Below are 24,987 nucleotides of genomic sequence, written 5' to 3'. Positions count from 1 at the left end.
CGGATGACGAGGGTTTTTATCACCGTTCAATCTCGGAGAAACAAGCGCCCAAACATCAATGGTCACGATGTAACGGTGAGCTTTCCGAAAAAACTGGCGCCGTCGGGCAAATGAAATGGCTCCCATTTAGATGCAGCTGCCCCGTTTGCTGCCGTGGAAATGGAAAACAGATTTGCCGTGTTAGCTACGGAGGATAATAATAACGCTCCTGATAACGAGCAAGACAAACACGAGCACGAACAAGGAGGTAGTGTCGTGCCCCAGGAGATACAAGGAGGTAGTGTTGTGCCCCAAGAGGTACAACGAGGTAGTGTCATGCCCCGAGAGGTACAAGGAGGTTGTGTTGTGCACCAAGAGGTACAAGGAGGTAGTGTTGTGCCCCAAGAGGTACATGGAGGTAGTGTCGTGTTCCAAGAGGTAGCTGTGACAACCCCTGTGGTTGCCGATACTACAACCATGGACGTCAGCAATGAACCTGTTTTGGTCCCTCTCCCTGCTAAGGGTGAAGTGTCTGAGATGTCTGCGCCACAGACAACCCCGGACATGATGGAAGCAGAGCGTGTATGTTCTGCTTCGGAAATAGTTTTTCCCCTCCCAGAAGAAATGGAAATACCTGCTCCACCGGGGGAGCACGGTATTAATGTAGATCCCCAATCAAACTACGATTCTGATGGCGCGTCGTCGCTTGCCTCTGGTGGTAGCACCGAGGTCTGGAATGATCCAGGCTTATCCCAGGAACCAGAGAGTGGTCCGACTGTGCCCCCCCAGGAGATCCTAAAGTTTTACATCACGCTTTCCGTATAGTCTAGGCAAGAAATTCAAAAATGTGCTTATTTAAGCTGCATGAGGCATTTTTGAGGAAAAGCAAACAAATAGGTTTTTCTGAAAGGGATTTTCGTGCTGAATATGAATATCTTGTTTGTGTTTCCCAAAATTGCCTAATTAGGTCATTAATTAAGGTCAAAGGTCAATAAGTGCAAAATTCAAGTTTTCACAGAAATTATTTTATTTTTAATATCCAATACAGTGGCGAAAAAGTTTATCGAGTATCTATCATATTAAGCTGGTCATATTATTTGATCCCTGGTGTTGGGCTAGCGGCTAGGGTGCCGGCTTAGGATCCTAGGATCCTGGGTTCGAATCTCGGTCGATCGCCGAATTAATGCCAGGGGGGTTGACTCAGCCTGTCATCCTTCCGAGGTCGGCTAATTGAGTACCAGTTCACTGGTAATTCCCTGTTTGTCGTTGAAGGCGGCAAAAAGGGTTGGCGTCAGGAAGGGCATCCGGCCGTAAAACATTGCATCAAAAAGGGGACCAAAAAACAACAACTACCACGGTCCCCGAAAAGGCCAACCCCCGCTTTGCGGGGAAAAATGGCCTCTAAACGGTGGTTATCATATTAAGCCATATATTGTATGTCAAAGATTTGAATTTAATGGAAAGTGTGAAAAATGTTTGCTTCTGAAGAGAATATCTCCGTAACGGTTGGACTTTTCATGCATTACCATATGGGCTTAACCCCTTCAACTTTTGATATGTCAATGCACTAGTGAAATGGTTTTCCTGGCTTCTAAATTCTGGCTTCTTTTTTTCTCCAAAGGTGAATTACTATGGAACCAGTTATAAGCCTGAAGCGCCAGAGAGAGGTATCCTTTGAGCTGTGTATCATATGTCAGCTGAGTGGTCGAGCTGAAGATGAGCCGTTTAACCAGACCGAACGGGGCTTAACTACCGTAAAAGAAGCAACGGAGATGAGGAAGAAGCTACGGAATGATGATTCTAGGGCTGCCGTTGACAGGCTGACATCGCTCTTCGCAGAAAATTCAGAACCTGCGCCAGAACTCAAGTGGTACAGAGTGTGTTATTCAAAGTACACACATAAGAACAATATTAATGCTAAACTATCCAATGAACAGCGTGTAATGAACAGTAGGCCGACTGATGAAGGTAGACCATAACGATACTTGCGCAGCTGTTGTAACAAAATGGACTGGAAGTTATGCAATTTCTGTCAAGACCCGAAAAGCAAGAAGACGAGTAACATATCTACTTTGAATACGAGTTCAAACGTATATAATAATGCAAAATATGTTCATGAGGTATTTGTACGCATTGCAGATACAAATGACTTGGTTGCAGCTGAAGGATGTTATCATTCAAACTGCCTGAATAAATTCTATAGAGATGCTAATATAGCCAAAAGTGATAACAAATCGACTGACTTGGCCATAGTTTGGCTCTGTCAAGAACTGAAACATTCTGCCACGAAAGGTCATGTTCTTGAACTTTCCTCTGTGCTTGAAAGATACAAAGATCTTTCCAGCAAGGCAAACTGCAAAATACCATTGTCGTTTCTTAGCAGGATTACAACTTTCAAAGATACTTTAGTGAGGTTTGTTAGTAATAGTTATGAATTTGTAGTCATGTGCAATGCAATACCATCAATAAGATGCAATACCAATACCATCAATGCAATACCAATACCAATGCAATAAGACAAACCCTCTTAGTTCCAACAATATTCTATCATGTACCTGTGTCAGAGACAGTAAATGAGCCTGTCCAAGAAACTATTCCTATTTTCAAACCAGATGATGATGAGTTTAGGTCCATAGTTCATGTAGCACTGAAACTTCGAAGTGATATATTGTCACACCCAGCCTTCAAGGGTGCAAATGTAACTGAAAAAGCTGAAGTAGCTAGTATCCCTCCATCTGTAAATATGTTTGTTAATATCTTACTTGGTGGCCAGAATCATATTGATCAGGATTTTAATGATCATGACAGCAACGAAGTCGATGCAATCAAGAAGGCAAGAGTCCTTAGCATTGGGCAAGACATGGTTTATGGCGCTTGTGGGGACAAGAAAGCCCCACCTAAGCATGTTGGTTTAGGTCTTACTTTGCATCAAGCAACACGATCAAAGAAACTTGTCAACCTATTCCACAATGCTGGTCACATTGTTAGTTACAGCAGGATTCTTCAGTTTGATACAGCGATGGCAGAGACTACATTACAACTTGATCCACAAACTGGGGCAGTAGTTCCAACAAATTTGGTTGCTGGTAGGTTTGTTCATTTTTCTGGGGACAATCTTGACATTAATAATTGACATTAATGTAATGATTGTACATTAATGATGGTAAAAACACATTTCATGCAACCCAACTAGATGCATGGCAGAGGGGACCTGCTGGCGACAGTGCACTTGAGAATATTCAACCATCAAAGACTACGACTCTAAAGATTCCAGCATCATTGGAAGAAATTCATGAAGCTAATGCTACCAGAGGTGGCACTCGTCCAGACTTCGGTGACGTAGAAATAAATTGGTTTCATCCAACAGAAGAATATCAAAACAACCTCGAAGCTAGTTCTGCACGTGACATGGCATTTCTGCTTACTCGTCAGGACGTTGAGCAAAAGCCTTGATGGACAAGTTTCAACCAATCAAACCCCAGCCATGACGAACCATTAAAAAGTACAATTGGTTATATGCCCATCATTCTTGCTCCAGCTCATGAATTGTCAACCCTGAACACCCTTGTGCTGAGGGCACTTCATGTTGCTAGGTCCCTGGGGAATAACTACGCTGTAGACACAGTGGATCAGGGCTTGTTCCCACAGCTGATGGAATTGAAATGGACAGTCCCAGAATTCAAGGACACTTTGATACCAAGGCTAGGTGGCTTGCATACCTCTATGAACTTTTTGAAAGTTATTGGACAGCATACGGGAGACATTGGATTAGTAGAACTGTGGGTTGAAAGTGGGCTTCTTGGTCAAAACACAGCTGAAAAGGTAAAGGATGGCAAAGCGTATGCTAAGGCAGTTAGGGCACATAAGTTAACCTGGCAAGCTCTTTGGCAATTATTGATTCCACAGGTACGAAGGTATATTGAGGACAAAGACACTGAAATAGCCCAAGAACTGGTCAAAGCCATTGAGACTGAAGACCACAATACTCTTCTGGCGATCACACATTCCCCAGAATTTCGACAGCATGTGGCTGTTTTCACAGAGACCAAGCAAAACGACAAAAACTTTAAGTACTGGTGGGATTACATGAGTATGGTGTCTGTCTTACTCTCTTTCATCAGAGCACAGCGTGACGGAATATGGGAACTCCACCTTGCAGCATTTCGTGAAATGATGCCGTTTTTCCACAGATATGATCACACCAATTATGCAAGATGGGGATGTGTGTACTTATCCCAGATGAAGCAGTTACCTACCACAGGAGAGAGAGAGCGAGTTTCAACAAAGCAATTTCGTGGTGAAGGGATCGAACCAAAGATTCAATCAGGTGTCCCCTGATCACAGCTTGGAATGGCTCAATGGTATTGGAAAGACAAGTGGTGGCATTGTAGGGATAACTAAAACAAATACGGCCCTTGCAAGGTGGACGTTGTCAAACAACCAAAGAGCAAGCATTTCAAATCAGACATACGAGATGATGAATGTTGGTTTGGATACTGAGTGGACCCCGAATGAAGCAACATCAGCTAGAATTTCACGAGACAACAATGACAAAGCAAACATTTTGAATGTCTTGATGAGGTTCAGTGTTGCATGTAGACACTGTAGATCAGCCCAAAACCCTTCTGAATATTGCCACAAAGGACATGGCCACCATTGAAATATAGAAGTCACTGTTGAATGCAAAGCAGCTGGGGCAGAACCAGTTGGACACCTTCGTAAAAGACAGGTGTATTGATGCGAAGGTCGATTTCAGGGATAAGTTGCCAATGGTAAAACCTCTTACTTTTTCATCCTTGTATGAAGTGCACACAGCAACAAACACTTCCAAAGGAAAGATGGAAACTTTGAAAGCTGACAGGAACTTTATGCAGAGACTCATCACAGCATATCGGGCAGGTAGACCAGTTGATTTGAGCAAGATCTTAAACCATGAATTGATGAACGTACCAGTGAGCATTGCTGACACATCTGGCTCGCTACGGACCGGTACCAAATCCATTCTATTTGATGTGTTGACGAAAGATGTGACATCACCCCCAGAAATCACCATGAGAAAACCTGCTTGTCTTATCATAGATGGACAAGCCACGATTATGTCATTGGGAAAGCCATGTGATGCAAAAACCTTTGGCGATTATGCTGATGTGTTTGTCAAACTAATTTTCAAGCAAGGTAGAGCATATGATAGGATTGATGTGACTTTCGATCGATACCAAGAGCTCTCAATCAAAACTGGAACAAGGGAAAAACGGACAAAAAAGTCCAGGCCAATTCGACGATTGATTGAAAATCGAGATGTCCCCCTTCCAAGCAAATGGACAGACCTCCTGGCATCCACTGACAAAGAGACCTTTCTCTTTTTCTGTCCAATGCACTCATTGCATCCGCTCCAAGTGAGAAGACAGTTGTTGTGGGTGGAGGGTTCGTTAGCGAGACAGATGTGCAAAGTGCTGATCCTGACATGAACATTGAGTTGTTGGAAGGCAATCATGAAGAAGCGGATACCCGAATTATACTCCACTGTATTCAAAGTGATGCACCAACTATTGTGGTGTCAGCCCGTGATATGGATATCCTTGTTCTACTTCTAGCGCATTTTGACAAGATGGTTTGCTCACAGTTATGGCTCAAGGCTGGCACCTCTAAGAAACCGAAGTATGTTCCAGTTCATGATATCAGGAAACAACTCGCCCTCGATGACCACACATTTGAAACAATCCCAGCATTCCATGCAATCACAGGGTGTGATACGGTATCATACTTCTCTGGACACTCAAAGAAGTCAACATGGGATGTATTCTTGGAACACCATCATCTACTAAGGGGTCTTGGCAAGTCTCTGAGTCTGTCCAATGAAGTGTCCAATGATGCTGAGAGATTTATATGTCGCGTATATAAGACATCATCCGAGAACTGTGACCAGACCCGTGTAAAGCTGTTCAGTAAATGTCAGGCACCAGAATCGATGCCACCATCCAGTGATGCTGCACATCACCATATACAGCGTGCAAATTACCAGAGCTTCATATGGAGAGAAGCGTGCAATCCAAACCCAGTAATTCCTTCCCCAATGGACTCTGCTGGATGGAAGCTCGCTGATGGTCTTCTCTCACCGGTGCTCACATCTTTACCCCCTATCCCAAAAGCATGCAAGGACATTGTACAGTGTGGCTGTACCAAGGGTTGCACACCAGTGATAGGTGTTCGTGCAAGAAATTGGATTTGAAGTGAACGGACGCATGCAAATGCAGTGACTCTGAGACCAACATGCAAAAACAAGACTAAATAACGCCAATGCTAGGATATTGCCACAATACGGTTATTTGACACTTCATCAGTGTTGGTTTAAGGGGGTGAAATATAAATATAAAATATAGAAATATAAAAAAGGTGACATTCCTTTCTAATATATTGTCAGATATATTGTTGTCATATATAGAGAGGAAACCAAAATCAGTTTTGGTGGCCTACGTTGGAAAAGAGAAATCCATGCGACCAAAATTGAACCGTTATTGAGATATTGGCAATTGAACCGTTATTGAGATATTGGCGATAGAATCAAGCATTCCTATCATATTTTTCATTTAATTTGAATATTCGGCACATAATATGACGTTTAATTTGAATGATATGTAGAAAATTCTTGTAAATTCTTCTAGGGGACGTCAAATAAGACCTTACAAAAATTTCATTAAAATTCGCATTTTGTACTAATTAACCCTTGACCCTAATTGGTAGCTAATTATGCAAATTTCGCAAAATAAACAACAAAGTCTCATTCCCCTGAACCTAGACAATGATGCTATGCCATATATTCTTTTCACTGGTGCATTTTGACATGAAACATCAAAGGGAAATCGACTGACATGGCACTCCGTAGAAAGGTCAACCGTTACGGAGATATTCTCCATAGAAGTGAAAATTTCTTTCACATTTTCCATTAAATTCAAATCTTTGCCATGCAATGTATGGCTTAATATGATAGACATTGGAAAATATTTTTTACCACTGTATTGAATATTAAAAATAAAAATTTCTGTGAAAACTTAAATTTTGCACTTATTGACATTTGACCTTAATTAATGGCCTAATTAGGCAATTTTGGGAAACACAAACAAGATATTCATATTCAGCACAAAATTCCCTTTAAGAAAAACCTATTTGTTTGCTTTTCCTCAAAAATGCCTCGTGCAATCACATTTGCTGGAAATTGAACCAGTCTAGTAAGAGAAATGTTAAAATTCAGGATTCCTTCCCTGATCTGCACAGTTTTATCACCCCCGCAAAGTTGTATGAGTGAATGGGAAAGAATAATGAAAGGAAGGTGGTTCTTCAGTAGCTTAGAGTGTCCTAGGGCTGGGGTAGCCATTTATTTACATCCTTCTCTCTGTAATCTCATTGTTGATTTTAATGAAATAATTAAAGGATACTTAATCTCTCACTTTCACTCTTAATGGTTTTAAACACATGATAGTGAACGTCTATGCACCTGGTGCTGCCTGGTGTTGGCTTAGTGGTTAGGGTGCCGGCTTGGGATCCTAGAATCCTGGTTTTGAATCCCGGTCGATCGCTGAATTAACGCCAGGGGGGTTGACAGCCTGTCATCCTTCCGAGGTCGGCAAATTGAGTACCAGCTTGCTGGGATGAATGATCACGGTGTGTACCCCGATTTAGAATAGGTACACCGTATCCCTGCGCATCGAAGAGCGAGCGTGACCAAGGGTTGGCGTCAGGAAGGGCATCCGGCCATAAAAACATTGCCTCAAACAGGGAACTGTGATTGTCATGCCTCCACTTTCCGGGATCCACTTCCACAATAATTTTCCCCCGAATAAATGGTTAGATAAACATGTCATTCATTTATTTCTACCTTCTTGTACACTAATACAAATGGCAAACAAACAATCAACAGACAGAAATATATATATATATATATGTATATATATAAACAGAAATCGGGCGCTACTTCTGACTCACCCTGTATATACAGTCACGTGAAAAAGTAAGTACACCCCATGTAAAGTTTCGACTTTTTCAACACATGTCAACATACAGCTATTTGATCTTCATTTCAACAATATTGATAGATAAAGGTGATATAAGATAACAAATATCATGAAACATTTACATTTTGTAGTCCATTGTATAATTTAAATAAACATAAATGCAAATTTCGCATGTGGAAAAAGTAAGTGCACCCCTACATTTATCACTACTTCAAATACCTAAAATTAGAATCAGGTGCACCAGCTCAGGTGCAAATGATTAGAACATCGTTAGAGAGGATCTTGGAGGAACCTGTCTTATTTAAACCTCAGACATTTCGTTTGGTTTACTCTGTTGTTGAAGTGTGTGGCGTTACCATGCCGAGATCAAAAGAGCTCTCCGAGGCCTTCAGAAAGAAGGTTATAGACGTCTACGAGTCTGGGAAGGGATTTAAAAAGATCTCCAAACAATTTGAAATCAATCATTCGACTGTCCGGAAGATCATCTACAAGTGGAGAAGATTCCAAACAACTGCAAACTTGTTCAGGCCAGGCCGCCCCAGCAAGTTCAGCCCGAGAGCAGACCGCAAGATGCTGAAAGAAGTCTCTAAGAACCCCAGAATGTCATCACGGGACGTACAGGTAGCTCTTGCCACTAGTCAGGTTCACTATGTTTTTTCGTTCAAAATCATGGTAGATTAGCAAACCTATACATTTTTGGAAACGTTATTACATGGAAAATCTGAAAATCAATGTTTACATTTGCCAATTCCGACCAATTCCATTCGACCAATTCCATTCGACCAATTCGACCATTCGACTAAATCGCTTCGATCGACCATTCGACTAATCGCTTCGATCGACCATTCGACCAATTCGATTTACCAATCAATTTCACCGACCTTTGCTTGTGTGGAACGGACTGTGAAAACGATGCGGACTATATTGTCGGATACGACACACAGGACAGTGATGACGAACTCTAAATGGCATATTCTGTAATCGTGCATGTTTGATGCCATTGACTGCCTGTGTATATTTTGTCATTGACTGCCTGTGTAGATGTGAAGTTATACTGACTGCATGTGTATATATGATTTTGCTGACTGCCTGTGTATGTTTGGTGATATTAATTATTGTGACACATTTTGATGTTATTAACTGCCTGTACAAAATGATAACATGTATTTGATTATGCAACTTATCGCGAATATAAAGACAGTATTTTGCAATTCAAAACCTTTGATTCGTGTCTTACCATTCCCCATAGCACTAATTTGATACTTTCATCGGATTCCTTGTCCCTGAAAATATAGGTTTAGTATATTTTTTAGAGTTTTTAGGGTAATTAGAGGCAGAAATAGAACAAAATATGTATTTTACAGTGGCCATTTTGAAAATCCAAAATGGCCGCCATACAGGTATCTCTCCAAATGTAAACATTGATTTTTAGTTTCCTTATGCTATAAACTTTAGGCTAACCCCCGCTCTAGCAGGGAAAATGGCCTTTAAAATGCATGTTGTTGTTGTGTGTTATGCTATAAACTTTCCAAAAATGTATAGGTTTGCTAATCTACCATGATTTTGAACGAAATATAATTTATTGACATAGTGAAGCTGACTACACTGTTGATGTCAAAGTGCATGAGTCTACCATTAGAAAGAGGCTGCACGAATTTGATCTACATGGGAGGTGTGCCAGGAGGAAACCTTTGCTGTCCAGAAAGAAGATCAGGGCAAGACTAAACTTTGCCAATGAACACCTAGGCAAAGACCAGCACTTCTGGAACAATGTGCTCTGGACAGATGAGTCAAAGGTAGAGCTATTTGGCCACAGTACCAGAAGACATGTTTGGCGAAAACCAAAGACAGCATTTGACCACGAGAACCCGATACCAACTGTAAAGCATGGTGGTGGAAATATTATTGTTTGGGACAGCTTTGCTGCATCAGGGCCTGGGCAGCTCACCATCATAGAATCCACTACGAATTCTTCATTGTACCAGAGGGTGCTTCAGGATAATGTGAGGCCATCTGTCGGAAAGTTGAAGCTCAACCGAAGGTGGACCTTGCAACATGACAATGACCCTAAACATACCAGTAAATCCAGCAAGGAATGGATGAAATTTTTTTGGGAAACAAGCTGTGCATGCAAGAAACCCCTCAAACATCGCACAGCTGAAAGAATTCTGCATGGAGGAGTGGGCAAAATTTCTCCCAGTCGATGTCAGAGACTGGTAGACAGTTATAAGATATGTCAGAGACTTCTGACAAAAAGGTAGACAGTTATAAGAAACGCCTACTTGAGGTTGTTTCTGCCAAAGGGGGCAATACCACCTATTATAGCCAAGGGTGTACTTACTTTTTCCACATGCGAAATTTGCATTTATGTTTATTTAAATTATACAATGGACTACAAAATGTAAATGTTTCATGATATTTGTTATATTATATCACCTTTATCTATCAATATTGTTGAAATGAAGATCAAATAGCTGTATGTTGAAATGAAGATCAAATAGCTGTATGTTGAAATATGTTGAAAAAGTCAAAACTTTACATGGGGTGTACTTACTTCTTCACGTGACTGTATATGTACATATTATATATATATATATATATATGTACATATTATATATATATATATATATATATATATATATATATATATATATATATATATATATATATATATATATATATATATATATATATATATATATATATATATATATATATATATATATATATATATGAAAAAAAAAAATATATATATATATATATATGATAAACTAGCAGAAGTACCCGGCATTGCCGGGCGGGGGAGGGGAACGGGGGGGGAGGGGAGGGGAGGGAACGGGGGGGGGTGGAGAGAAGAGTGGGAGAGGGGAGAAGAGGGGGGGATGGGGCGGGTGAGGGATGGGAGGGGGGAGGGGTGGGGGGAGGGGGGAGGGGGAGGGGGAGGGAAGGAGGGGAGGAGGGAGGGGGGGAGGGGGGAGGGGGAGGGGAGGGGGGAGGGGCCGGAGGGGGGAAGGGGGAGGGGTGGGAGGGGGGATGGGGAGGGGGATGGGTGGGAGGGGGTGGGAGGGGGGTGGGGGAGGGGTGGGAGGGGGGTGGGGGAGGGGAGAAGGGGAGGGGGTAGGGTGGAGGGGGTAGGGTGGAGGGGGTAGGGTGGAGGGGGAAGGGGGGGATGGGGGAGGGGGGAGGGGGAGGGGGGAGGGGGAGGGGGGAGGGGGAGGGGGAAAGGGAGGGGGAGGCGGAAGGGGGAAAAGGTAGGGGGAAAAGGGAGGGGGAAAATGGAGGGGGAGGGGAGGGGGAAAAGGGAGGGGGAAAAGGGAGGGGGGAGGGGGAAAAGGGAGGGGGAGGGGGAAAAGGGAGGGGGAGGGGGAAAATGGAGGGTGAGGGGGAAAATGGAGGGGGAGGGGGAAAATGGAGGGGGAGGGGGAAAATGGAGGGGGAGGGGAGAAGAGAGGGGGAGGTGTAGGGTGGAGGGGGTAGGGTGGAGGGGGTAGGGTGGAGGGGGTAGGGTGGAGGGGGTAGTGTGGAGGGGGAAGGGAAGGGGGGACGGAGGGGGGAGGGGGAAGGGGGAGGGAAGGGGATGGCCAGTCAACAATGACGTTGCAGTTCTCATGGTCGGAGAGCAGCACAACAATCGGACATAGTCCTGCATATTCGCAACAGCACGAAGCGGGTTTTGGAGACTCACCGATCCTGTGACGTCCTCCAGTACCGGCGTTGCCGGGCGGGGGAAGGGAGACCCGTACATTCCCAACCCGTACATTCGCCCTCTCGACTCAAGCTCACTCGGACAAAAGCCTCGCACAAATTACACCGTGAAGGCCCAATGGTCATGTCTATGCCACAAATCACGGGCGCACTGAATTGAAAATATATAGAACGCTCATACTCCGTGAAAAGTGAAGCCGCCGTGTCGCCATCTTGGTCAGCACGACTCGACCAACTCGCTTCGCGGATCTAGTTTTGTGCGGCAATAAACTGCTCCAGTCGGTTACGGAAGGGTTGTGGAAAGACGTTTCACAGCTGTTTCAAAGACATTAAATTCATATCGCACAAAATCGATACAAAACACGATCGCATAAAAGGTGAAAAAACGTGTGACGTGTGACGGGATGGAACATCACGTGATCGCTCTGAGCGAATCAGTCTGGCGGCGGTAATGGAACATCACGTGATCGCTCTGAGCGAATCAGTGAGCTGCTCTGGAACCGGCTGAGATTAGCGGGTACTTCGCTGAACTGCGCTGAGGTAAATATGAATAAAAAATATGGATCGTCAAATATTTTGAGTTTGGCCATGTTCGTCCGAGGCTCAATGGCCATGTCTATGTCAAATATCAAGCACGTAAGCCTCTCCGTTTAGGAGTCTATCGGTAGCATTACACACACACAAACTGTTTATTTTTTTTATTTTTTTTTATTTTTTTTCCATGTTGTTCACTTACTGTTTGGATGGAACATTTCACAGGTGAAACGCATCTTCGGAGGGCTCAGTGGGTAGTCTGGAGGGAAAGTCATCACAGCAGGAAACACACCACCCTCAAAGCAGGTTCCCTCCGGCCCCCTGAATAAAGTATTACGGATGAGTGAAAATAGAGTAAACGGAGAGGTGATTGGGGAGAGGTGGACGCAGGTGTGTACACAAAAAGTATGATGTTCACAATTGACAAAAATGTGTGCAGACCATGGAGGCAACAAAGGTGATCCCAAAATTTTCACCACACTTGTAACTCTTCAAAGAAAAATGTTGCAAAATTACATTTACACAGGTTATTGTTTAATAATAATTTCTCAGACAATATATTTTATATCAGGGAATTCAAATAATAACATCTAGTTCCAAAGATGTGGCCATTCCAGACAGCTTCAACAAAGAAGACTTTCAAATTCTCATTAAATTTGTGGTGACGCGAAAGGAAAATGCCTATGAAAAACAGAACGCAACTAAAACGGCACTCGGTCGAGCTCATGCCTCCACCAGGCTGAACAGTTTACGTTTTGTATCCTATCGATATGCCGGATCTGATCCAGATCTGAACCAAAATCGAATTGGCTTGTTCTCATCACCTAACCAACTCATCCACCTAGTTCTTTTTCCGAATCCGTCCATAACTTTTTAAAGATATATCGTTTTGGCCCCATCTCTCAATGGTGAAGAATAACAAAGAATCATAGTATCCAGATCCAGATACAGAGCTTCAACAACAACTAATGAATTTGTTCTTGTCACACACAATCTGTCCACCAAGTTCCATCTGAATCTGTTCATGTTTTTTTAGATATCCTGCTCACAGTCAGACAGACAGACAAAGCCCAAAAAACAACCAAACAGGGGTGAATACATAACCCCCTCCACTTTCATTGGTGGAGATAAAGAAATCCACCAAGCTCATGGGAAAACGTGTGCATCCACTGAAGCGACCACCACATCGATTGACGTTTCAAGGATGATTAAGAAAGGCTTCTGTGCTTGGATCAACATCAAGGAGAAAAAGGATTCCCATGCTGGACAAAGTGCATTCATGATGGAGATTATACAAATGTGACACAAATAAAGATTGGTGATAGTAAAACGTATTTTAGGTAGATGTGGTGACAGAACTTTTGGGATGACTTGTATATTAATGATAAAATCTTCATAGAATGGAATTCAACCAATACAGCAATTATTTAATGATGCTATGAACTAAACGAATGGAGGTTTAAAGCCACATGTTTTTCTTAGGTGGAGAGAAGTGATCAAGATGCATTAAATCTTCAAAATATTTACGATTGGAACATGAAATCATACTTAAACCAAATTCATACTAGAAGCGCCATAATAATCCTTATATCCCTGGTGTTGGGCTAGCGGCTAGGGTGCCAGCTTAGGATCCTAGGATCCTGGGTTCGAATCCCGGTCGATCGCTGAATTAACGCCAGGGGGGTTGACTCAGCCTGTCATCCTTCCAAGGTCGGCTAATTGAGTACCAGTTCACTGGTAATTCCCCGTTTGTCGTAAAAGGCGACAAAAAGGGTTGGCGGCAGGAAGGGCATCCGGCCGTAAAACATTGCTTCAAAAAGGGGACCAAAAAACAACAACCATGGTTCCCGAAAAAGGCCAACCCCTGCTTTGCGGGGGGAAATGGCCTCTAAAGGTGGTTATTATTTTATATATATAAGCGCCATAATAATCCTTCACAATACAATTATCACCACACTTTTGAAGAAAAAAAAATACGGGATATTGCAATCGGTTCCCTGTCTGTCTGTCATTCCGTCCGTCCATTCGTCAAACTAAACCCCTAAACTGTTGTGCAGAAATTCACCAAACTTGGTAGCTATCATCACCACATGGCAAGAATGTACGAGAACAGTATAAATTTTGGCCCTGCCCCATTGGGCCCTGGGGTAGGGTCAAATACCAAAAAGAAACATTAAATATGCAACTTTTTTTTTTTTTTACAGCTGAGAGGTGAGTGTGGCACATCCTATGCAACTCTGGGCTATCAATGATCTGAGAGTTCAGCATATTCACTAATGAATCAGTGAAATTATATCAGCAATGGACTGTCAACCATTCTTGATTTTTTAATTGACATATGTGGGAAAATTACACACCCAGACCACGAATCAAACCCAGGTCCTCTGGTGAACAGTAACAGTGTTCTACCATCTGAGCTATCTGGGCGACCCTGGCCAAGCATGCAATTTTCCCACACATACGATTGCCACTCTCTTTCTTTCAATCCTTCCAGGGCACTCACTGCCAACCATAGGAGCACCAAACCTGTCCATTTATTTATTTGTGTTTCTAAGCTCCAAGTGGTGTTTATAATAGCGGACATGGATTTGTACCCCAAATGGAGGAAGACTCTCCCGTGTTCAGGCCATTGGTGCTCCTATGGTTGGCAGCAAGTGCCCCAGAAGCAGCGACGGAGAGTGGCAATCATATGTGGGGGGAAATTGCATGCTCAGTCAGGGTTGCCCAGGTAGCTCAGATGACAGAGCACTGGTATGGTTTTCCAGAGGACATTGGTTAAATTCCTGGTCTGGGCATGTAATTTTCCCACAAACGTATGTCATTTAATTGTCATTCAATTAATTAGTTATAATCCTGGTCATTTATTTAATTCTTGATTGTGGATGGGGGGGGGGGGGGATTTTTTCAGTTGAATGAAGATGCTCAAACTATGATACGGTCTTCCTTGTAGGTGCTATATGACAAGTTTGTCAACCGAATGTCCAAGAGTGTGAAGGTGCAATATTTATTGGTTTGAAGTATCGGGATAAGCTTAGACTCCCTCCTGAGTTTAACATCCCATTGGCTGGAAGATTCCTTTAAAATAAAATATGCCGTGGTGCACGCTCAGTGTCTCACACAGGAGAGCGAGTACCTTTGTGCCAGATATGTTGAGATATTTGAAGAATGGCTTAGGAAGACAGCAGCTTCACCTCATTCTTTGTGACAACACAGCCAACATTGTCAAGGTTATGAGGGACGAGTCATTACCAGATATAGGTTACTTTGCTCATACCCTTCAAATGACTGTACACAAGAGCTGTTATTGACAAGTCTATTGATGAGCCTCTTATTACATTTACTGAGGGAAACTCTTCTCAGTGGTGGGCTGAAAGCATGTGTCGATTTCCTGTTTTGGCTCATCTCACCAAAATATACCTGTCTGCATCACCAAATTCTGTCCCTTCAGACAGGTTGTTTTCAACTGCTGGAGATGTGTGTGATGGGAAGAGGAATAAATTGGCTACTGATAAAACAGATGCTACTCTTCATTAAGAGCAAGTTGATACAAGTGTTGTATCAACTTGCTCTCACAAGAATCTGTCTGTCTGTTGACAGATTGATTGTTTTGCTGTTGGCTATTGTTGCCAATATCCTACAAATAAAGTTGCATTGGCTCACTTGCACAAATTGCCAGGTGTTTTGTTAAATATCAGTATCAGTTTCTGCATCAGTCGATTTGGAATGCAAATATCTGTTATCGGCATATCGGTGCAACATTAACCAGACCCATATTTTCTCAGTATGTCAAACCACCCGGCCCCCATTATTCACGATACTCAAAACATCAGTGATTACAGGCATGTACAGTAGAGCCCTGCTCGATCATGTTCTGTAAGACTGGGTGATCAGCCGATAGGCAATGCAGGGGTAATATAAACAAATGAGAATAACAGAATTTGGTTTGATACAAGCCTCCCCATATGTACACTGGACAGTATATGTTTGTTGAACCATAACAACAATAACTATACTATAAAACTGTACATGGATAACTTAAAACTAGAGCGAAGACAATAGAGCACCACCACAAATCCCCACGTTTCCCACCTAAAGCAACGTTCAAAGGTGGCAAAACATTCCACTAGGAATGACCCAATGTTAATTTTGACATACATTTCTTTGTCCCCCCCCCCCCCCCCCCACCCCCCCGTTTTGACCCTAAGTCTGGGCCATGAACCACAGGTAAAATCCCCCCCAAAAAATCGTTACATATTTCATGCGTCCCCCAATGCTATACAAAGTTTCATGAAAAAATGTTTTACAATGTACCCAAAATTGCGTTCTTTTGATATTTGACACTTGACCCCACCCAGGGGGTGGGGCCAAAAATGATACCTCATCTTCTTGCCATGTGGTGATCACAACTACCAAATTTGGTGAATTTATGGACAACCATTTAGGAGGAGATAGAAGGACAGATGGGAAAATAAATTGAACAATTGATGAAAAAAAATTCCGAACCATTTGTTTTTGCGTGATCCATTGAACTACAACGCAAGGATGCGGATTCAAGCGGTGTCCAACTATACATTGACAATTTAACGTACTTGAAAGAAACAACAGTGGTCAACGTGAAAGTAACAAAATAAACCAACTTACATGATCAACGCTTCCCATTCAAAGAAGTTTTCTTCATCCACAGGCCCTACAACATTAAAAGAACCATATATATTAAATATTATATATTTTTAAAAGTTATATTAAAAGGATGTTTGCACAACAGAAATGAAAATAGACAGACTTTAAAACACAATTATCTGGCTTATTATTCTCCCAATGGTTTTTATATTTTTGTGTTAATGGGTCAGGGATATCATCATCTTAAAGACTTAAACAGATATAAAACACACAACATACATTTTAAGGCCATTTTCCCTGCTAGAGCAGGGGTTAGCCTTGCGGGGCCCATGACAAACTTCTCCATTTTGCCCTATTTTCTACATCTCCCCTTGTTAACCCCCTTGCCCGCATTTCTTCTTCCACTACCTTTAGCCAAGTCTTTCTCAGTCTTCCCCGTCCTCCACTTCCTTCTACATTCATTTCCATCACTCTTCTCAACCAGTCACTTTCATCCTTCCTCAACACATGACCAAACCATCTCAACCTGTTTCTCTTCACAGCATCCATCACAGGCTCTATTCCCATCATCTTTCGCAATTCATCATTTGTCTTCCTCTCTCTCAACGATAGTCCACACATCCACCGAACCATTCGCATTTCCACCCTTTCCAGCCTTCGTTGCTGCTCTACGTTCATTACCCATGTCTCGCTCCCATAAATCACAACACTTCTCACACATGCAGCATACACCTTTCCCTTCAGCTTCAACGGCACTCCCCTCATCATCAGTACGCCACTCAGTTCCCGAAACTTCTTCCATGCACATCTCACTCAAGCAACCGTCGCCGAGTCTGATCCACCATCTCCATTTAGCATGTCTCCGAGGTAGCAAAATGTTTTCACACCTTCCAGCTTCACTCCATCTCCAAGATCCAACTCAACATTTCCTCGATCTGCAGCTCCCTCTGTGCACACCTTACACTTGAATGTAGCTGCCACACTGGTTAATGACACTCTCAGACCACTACATTTTTAATGAACCCACTCAGCGCATATTGTACATCGAATTGAGTTCACTCCGACACCCTTCCTGCCCACAGCACACGGCCACTTCCCAGTTCTTTCCACCTCACCACATGATTTACCACTTGCCATCACCTTCGTCTTTCCGATATTCACCTTCAGACCTTTTGCCTCCATACATTCCTTCCACTTGTTCATCTTCTCCTTCAGTCCATCCATACTCTCCCCAATCAACACCAGATCATCTGCATAAAACAACTCCCACGGTAAACCCTCCTTTACATTCCGAGCCAGCACTTCCATCACAGCTACAAATAGTAGTGGACATAGTACCGACCCCTGATGCACTCCCACCTTCACCTCAAACTCACCAATGTTCCCGTCCTTTGTCCTTACAGCTGTGCGCGCTCTCTTGTACATTGCAATCACCACTCTGATCAACCATTCCTCCACTCCTAACTTCCTCAATGCCCATGCCACTACTTTGTGTGGAACCCTATCGAATGCCTTCTCCAGATCAACAACCCCAAGAAACAACTTCTTCCTCTTCTCCATGTACTTCTCCTGCAACTGCCTTACAATAAAAAGCATGTCTGTCGTTCCTCTTCCTGGCATAAATCCAAACTGCATTTCGTTGCTCTTCACTTTCTTCCTTATACTCTTCTCCAACACCCTTTCCAATACATACATTCCATGCTCTAATAACTTTATCGCTCTATACGAGCCACAGTCCAGAGGGTCACCTTTCCTCTTGTATAGAGGGATGAGGGTACTCAGTTCCCAACCCACTGGAATGCGGCCTTCTTTAACCACCAGATTACAGATCTCTGTCATTCTCTTCACACCCCAACTTCCCGCTGCCTTCAACATATCTCCCACAAATCCCATCGGCCCTCCCGCTTTTCTACTCTTCGTTGCTTTTAATCGCTTCCTCAAGTTCCTTCTCAGTTATCTTCTCTGCCGGGACTGAAACTGGGTTACTCTCGATGTTGCCATCCCATTCATTCTCTGCATTCAACAGCATTTCCATATATCTCTTCCATCTTCATTTAATAGAAGGCAAAATACAGGGAAAATCCTGATAAATCTCACACTCTTACGATGTCTCTCCGAAAAGACCGACTGGAAAACCCTCCCATCCACTTTCTGAATAATCCTCTCCAAGAAGTTCTGTCACTCAAGCTTTTGGGTCTCACTATTTGCCATGATCTTTCCTGGGAAAACCACATTTCAAATCTGGCCTTCAAAGCCAGTCGCCGACTGGGCATCCTCCGTCGTGCGAAGTCCTTCCTTGGCACACCTGAGCTCCTCACCACATACAAGGCTTTCATCCGCAGCTCTATGGAATACTGCTCTCCCCTCTGGTCTGGTGCTCCTGCCTCACACCTAGCTCGTCTTCACGCTGTTGAAACCAAAGCGTTCAGAATCATTGGAATCTCCCGCGATGAAGCTAACTCCAAGGGCCTTTCACTCTCACCGCAGGCAGGTTGGTGGTCTTTCCATCTTCTACCGACTCGTCTCTGGTCTTGCCCCCCCAGCTCTCTCTGGGCTCTGTCCCCCAAATATTCCTACAGGTCACACAAGATCTGCCTGCAACCCTCTTATGGTTAAACTGCCAAAATCAAAACTTTCTGCTCACCTTCACTCCTTCATTCCTCTTTTCTCCCACCTCTGGAACAAACTCCCTCACTCTCTTCAATCCCACTCCACCCTCCAGGTCTTTAAAACAGCTGTTCACCACCATCTCTTATCCTCCCCCATCCAAAACCTTGATCTTTTCTACCCCCGCTAATTTTGGTCCCCTTGTTTTATACCTCGACCCCCCCCCCCCCTCCCCTTCCCACGCCTCCTGCCCCCAAGCCCTCTCCCTCCCACACTTCTCCCTGCTCTCAAATGTTGTGGTTGTGTGCTTCCCCTTCTCTCCCCATCTTGTCTTCCACTCCCTCTTTTTGTATATTTTGTTTGTCTGGTTGATTCGTTTGTGAAATAAATGTTAGCTCTTTCACGAGCCTCGATTCAGTATTTAAAATAAAATAAAAATAAAATAAAAAATTCTTAAACTTCCTTTAAATCTGAATTCTAAAATTTAATCTTAAACAGATATCTTCAAAAAAATTCATAATTGTGTCCCTTTAATCCGAGGAGCCAGATAGAAGCCACTCCTGAGAAAAAGGCACATGACAGCACACCTGGACTTTACAAAAAGCACGTGAACGACTCTTCGAGCACATGAGGTAAAATATAGTGTGGTCTCATGAGATGAAAATTGAACTCTGACCTGAATGCAAAGTGCTACATCTGGTGGAAACCAAGCACAGCTCATCATCCATCTAACACCATCCCTACCATGAAGCATAATTGTGACAGCATCATTCTATGGGGATGATTTTCAGTGGCAGGGAATGGGAGACTTGTAATGATAGAGGGACCAATGAATGAAGCCAAATACAGGCAAATCCTTGAGGAGAACCTGCTTCAGAGTGCAAAAGACCTTAGACTGTGGCACAGATTTACATTCCAACAGGACAATGACTCCATGCATACAGCCAAAGCAACATTGGAATGGCTTCAGAACAAGAACATTAAAGTCCAGCGAAATGGACCAGCGAAAGGCCAGATTTGAATCCCATTGAGATTTTGAGGAAAGACTTGAAGATTGCTGTTCCCTGACACTCCCCATCCAACTGACAGAGCTTGAGCAAATCCATAAGGAAGAATGGGAGAAACTCCCCAAATCCAGATGTGCAAAGCTGATAGACACACCCAAGAAGACTCGAAGCTGTAATCGTTGCCGAAGGCGCTTCTACGAAGTATTGACTCAGGGAGTTGAATACTTATGTAAATTAGATATTTCTATCTTTAATTTTTAATTATTCTGTCAAAATTTCAAACAAAAAAATTCCACTTTGACATTAGAGGTATTATGTATAGATCAGTGACAAAAAAAAATCTCAATTTAATCCATTTGAAATTCAGGCTGTAACAACAAAATGTGAAAAAGTCAAGGGGTGTAAATACTTTCTGAAATTTAGTTCAAATCCCATAGCCAATGTATCACATTAATAGGAGTTTTAATGTGACCTCTGACCCTTGACCTTTTAGAAACAAATAATCTATCATGGATGGCTGCACTGACGGAGGTTTACACATACTTGTACCAAGTTTGATTAAAATCTATTCAGCTGTTCTCAAGTATCATATTTTAACTGATATGACCTCATGACCTTTTGATGCTGAAATCCAATGAGTTTTTTGTTTTTTTTGTATACAAGATCGAGGCTCGTGAAAGAGCCAACATTAATCACACAAAAAGTCAAACCGACACATAAAACACAAAATAAGGGGAGCGGTAGACAAGATGGGGAGAGAGGGGGAAGGACACAAACACAACATTTGAGAGCAGGGACATCGAGAGAAATGTGGGAGGGAGAAGGCTTGGGGGGAGGTGGGAGAGGTATAAAACACATGGACACTGCAAGGACTTCCAAGAAAGAAGTTGGAATTACAAAAAAAAGTGTATCTGTGGTGAATTAGCGGGGGTAGAAAAGATCAAGGTTTTTGATGGGGGAAGATAAGAGATGGTGGTGAACAGCTGTTTTAAAGACCTGAAGGGAGGAGTCCTCCTCCTCCCCAAAAACCAAAAAGCAGCAGGCACGACTTTCGACAGATGCTTTAGTCTTTAATTTTTTGGTGCTGGTGATCCTTTGTGGCGGTACTCCATTGACCAGCTCTTACATTCATGATCGTAATGGTGCACCCAACTCTCATCCCCAGTCGTAATGTTGAAAATGATCTGGTCGCCTTCACATTCATAGCGCAACAACATCTATAGAAACTGAATAACCGCACGCTGCTTTAACTGCACTGACAACATCCTGTTGCCCACTGCTATCTTGACTAATGTCGGAATGAGATATCTCGTGTCAGAATCACAAAACTTCGCGCCCAATGGCAGGAAGAAGTAATGTATGAACTCAGCCTAGAATCATTTCAATATCTTTACATGTTTTTGAGAAAAGGAATAGGAGGCATTACTTTTTAGCACGTCCTCGTATAATTCATGTTAATGGACACGAATATTGACAGCGGGGTCTCCATGTCTCACGTATGATTCATGTACAAGCCCATGATAATACACAAAACAATGAGAATGACTCCTCACCTGCAACAATGCCTTCTGGCGGGTTCAGTGTTAGCTCTAAAAAGTGAAAAGGGAAAATGTTATTCTAACAAATCATACAATGTGAGGCAAAAAAAAATTTAAGTGCTAAATTGATTCAAAACCGATAAATTGATAAACATCAGAAAACAATTAAAAAACAAGAACGGTACTCGGTGGAGCACACATCTCCACCAGGTTGAGCAGTTTACGTTTCATATCCCACTGATAGGCCGGATCTGTATCTGGACCTGAACCTAAATAGAATCGGCTTCCTCTCGTCATCTAACCAACTCATCCACCAAGTTTTGTCATAATCCGTCGACAACTTGAAATATCATGTTAAAAATAATTTTTGACACCGTCTCTCAATGGTGACGGATTACTTTAAAAATCCTCGGATCTGGATATTCATCCAAATCAAATAAATTCGCCCTCGACAGACATGCCACCTGTCCACCAAGTTTCATCACAATCCGTCCTTCACTTTTTGATATTGTGCTACATATCATTTTTGGCCCTATTATTCTGGTGAAGTATCACAAAAAAAATTATAGGATCCAGATCTTCACCAAAATGCAATCAATTCTTGCTCGTCACACACCCAACCTGTCCACCAAATTTTCGTCTGAATCCGTCCACAACTTTTTGAGATATCCTGCTCACAGACAGACGGGTGAAAACAACCTCTGTTCATTTTTGGTGGCCGAAGAAGTTAAGAGTTTATAGAACTTATCCTGCGCAGTCCTGAGAAATGACATGGGCGGGGTCTGCAAGCGGCAAATTTGATTGGCCATGACGTAAAATGGCGTACTATTTTGTCCATGTACTACTTAAACGAAAAGTTTCTTAAAGTGCAGAAAAGGTGATTCGTGTTCTAGTGTTCAAGGATATCATTCAATTGAAATAAAACAAGGATTTTCAAGGTTGTAGAAAACAATTGTTTGGAAATCTAACGTCGTTAATGCAGAGACTTGTACACCACCTTATTTAACACATCACATTAGTTCTTCGAGCCTGCTTGCGTTCTTCGAGGTCCTTAAAAACAGTAAGTTCCCCATTTGGAATGACTTTCGATTTTTTTTTGACTGCCAGACAAGCAGACAGACCAAGTTCATCTCGCTCCTCTCTGCGCGTGCGCAATTGGGACGAAGCAGACAGACCAAGTTCATCTCGCTCCTCTCTGCGCATGCGCAATTGGGATGAATTCAGGGCTGGAGAACTGATAAATTGCAGGTAAATTTTTCTATTCATGTTCAAAATACAATATTCAATCAAAATCAAGTTGTCCCTCTACCATAAACTGCCATTTGTAGACAGACAGACAAAGTGAACCGAGTGGTTCCTTAGCCCCGATTTTCGCTTCGCGCGCGCGGGGTTACAATGGCATCGACAGAACACGAACGGAGGACATCCTTTTGTCCACAAATACAATACAACGATTGGCCAGCAGAGGACAATGCAGATGTGTTGAGTCAACAATACAAAGCCATTCCAGATTGCTCCACACTTGGTGTACAATGACTCATTGTGTGACGCCTTTTGGCTTCGAGGCAGAGAATCGTCATTCGAACAAACACACCAAAATTAAATAAATAAATAAATCCGATTAGGCATCACGTGACCAGCCCTTTAACGCTTTAACTGTGCGAGGACACCGAGTGGTCGTGAACGTGACCAATCGAATCTTGTTGCCAGGGGCACGAAAATGTAATTACAATCACGGAAGGAAGGAAGAAGTTAACTTTTACCAAAGAGACCAAATCAATGGTATCTGGGAACACGTTTGGGGAAATAAATTAGGGAGAGCAAGAGAATAGCATTCGAGCTTCGGCAGCCGCGGCCAGAACCCAGGGGACAGGGCGTGTAACAAGCGGAAGAGGCCGCACCGAGTCGCGCCATCCGCGGATAAAGAATCTAGTCGAGACCGAGGCCTCCCGGTAATGCGATGCCAGGCCGGACTTACGTTTATACTCGGCCATGAGACGTTTGAGAGCCGTGCCGGCCATGCTTTATCCCTCCCTGTCTCGCCTCACACAACGACGCACCGACGGCACGCCAAACAACTCCTGTAGCTTCAGCGAATGAACCGATCGCCGTTGGCGAGGAAGCGAAGCACGTCAAACAAGCCGATGACGACAGTACACATGCGCATCACGTCCTGTGTACTGAGCACAGTTAATACAGCTCTTCTTCCTCATATGATCTTCCTCTTCCCTTCTTCTTCTTCTTCTGCCAATGATGCTTCTTCTTCTTCTATTAAAAACCAGATGTATCGTTCTGCACTCAGTTTCCATCTACTTATTACATACGCATAAAGGAGATTAGCCTGAGGAGGATCTGGTGCAGACAGGGCCGGAGAGTTTGCGGGTCCCAATGCCATTTTGTGAGGGTGGTGGGGTCTACAGCGTCGACACCCAGGTACTGGGCCTCCAGACTTCTCGGCTAGTACTAGTAGTCTAGTCTCTAGCAGTCTAGTGGATGGTGGTGCAGACATACTGTCATGTACGGTATTTATAATTTACTTCACGAACACAAAGCGAAAAGCGTGGTTAAGCAAATGGTGTTACTTTGTCATGTCTTTGTCCTTCTGTCTACAAAGTCGATTCGAGTTTATGATCGAGGAACAACTTATTTAAATTGAATGTTATATTTTGAACATGAATCGGAACATGAATGGGAAAACGAATATGCAATTTAACAATACTTTGGTTCTGAATTTGTCTAGATCGCACATGCGCAGTGAGAGTGGGATAATTTTTAGCTCACCTGGAACGTAGTTCCGGAGAGCTTATGGGATGACACACCGTCCATCAGTCCGTCAGTCCATCAGTCCATCCATCAGTCTGTACATCAGTCCGTCCGTCAGTCCGTCCATCAGTCTGTCCATCAGTCCATCCATCAGTCTGTACATCAGTCCGTCCATCAGTCCATCCATCAGTCTGTGCATCATTCCGTCCATCAGTCCATCCTTCA

The 24,987-nt window shown here is 43.1% G+C and overlaps 1 protein-coding gene across 1 annotated transcript in view; it reads right to left on the bottom strand.

Annotated features, from left to right (window-relative positions):
* UBE2G2 (ubiquitin conjugating enzyme E2 G2) overlaps nt 1-24,251 on the bottom strand; it is a 41,572-nt gene extending 17,321 nt beyond the window's left edge. Inside the window, exons 1-4 of the mRNA XM_068096276.2 lie at nt 23,978-24,251; nt 22,015-22,050; nt 16,869-16,914; nt 12,430-12,548 (exon numbers count right to left, since the gene is read on the bottom strand). Coding sequence (XP_067952377.1) covers nt 12,430-12,548; nt 16,869-16,914; nt 22,015-22,050; nt 23,978-24,020 — 244 coding nt within the window. The 5' untranslated portion in view covers nt 24,021-24,251. The remainder of the gene's footprint in view (nt 1-12,429; nt 12,549-16,868; nt 16,915-22,014; nt 22,051-23,977) is intronic.
* Nucleotides 24,252-24,987: the final 736 nt, after the last annotated feature.

The sequence above is a fragment of the Myxine glutinosa genome, chromosome 1 (assembly GCF_964187855.1).
Source record: "Myxine glutinosa chromosome 1, kmMyxGlut1.1, whole genome shotgun sequence".
In the NCBI taxonomy this organism is placed as follows: domain Eukaryota; kingdom Metazoa; phylum Chordata; class Myxini; order Myxiniformes; family Myxinidae; genus Myxine; species Myxine glutinosa.
Note: the sequence above shows the minus strand (reverse complement) of the source record. Positions and strands in the feature narration are given on the sequence as shown.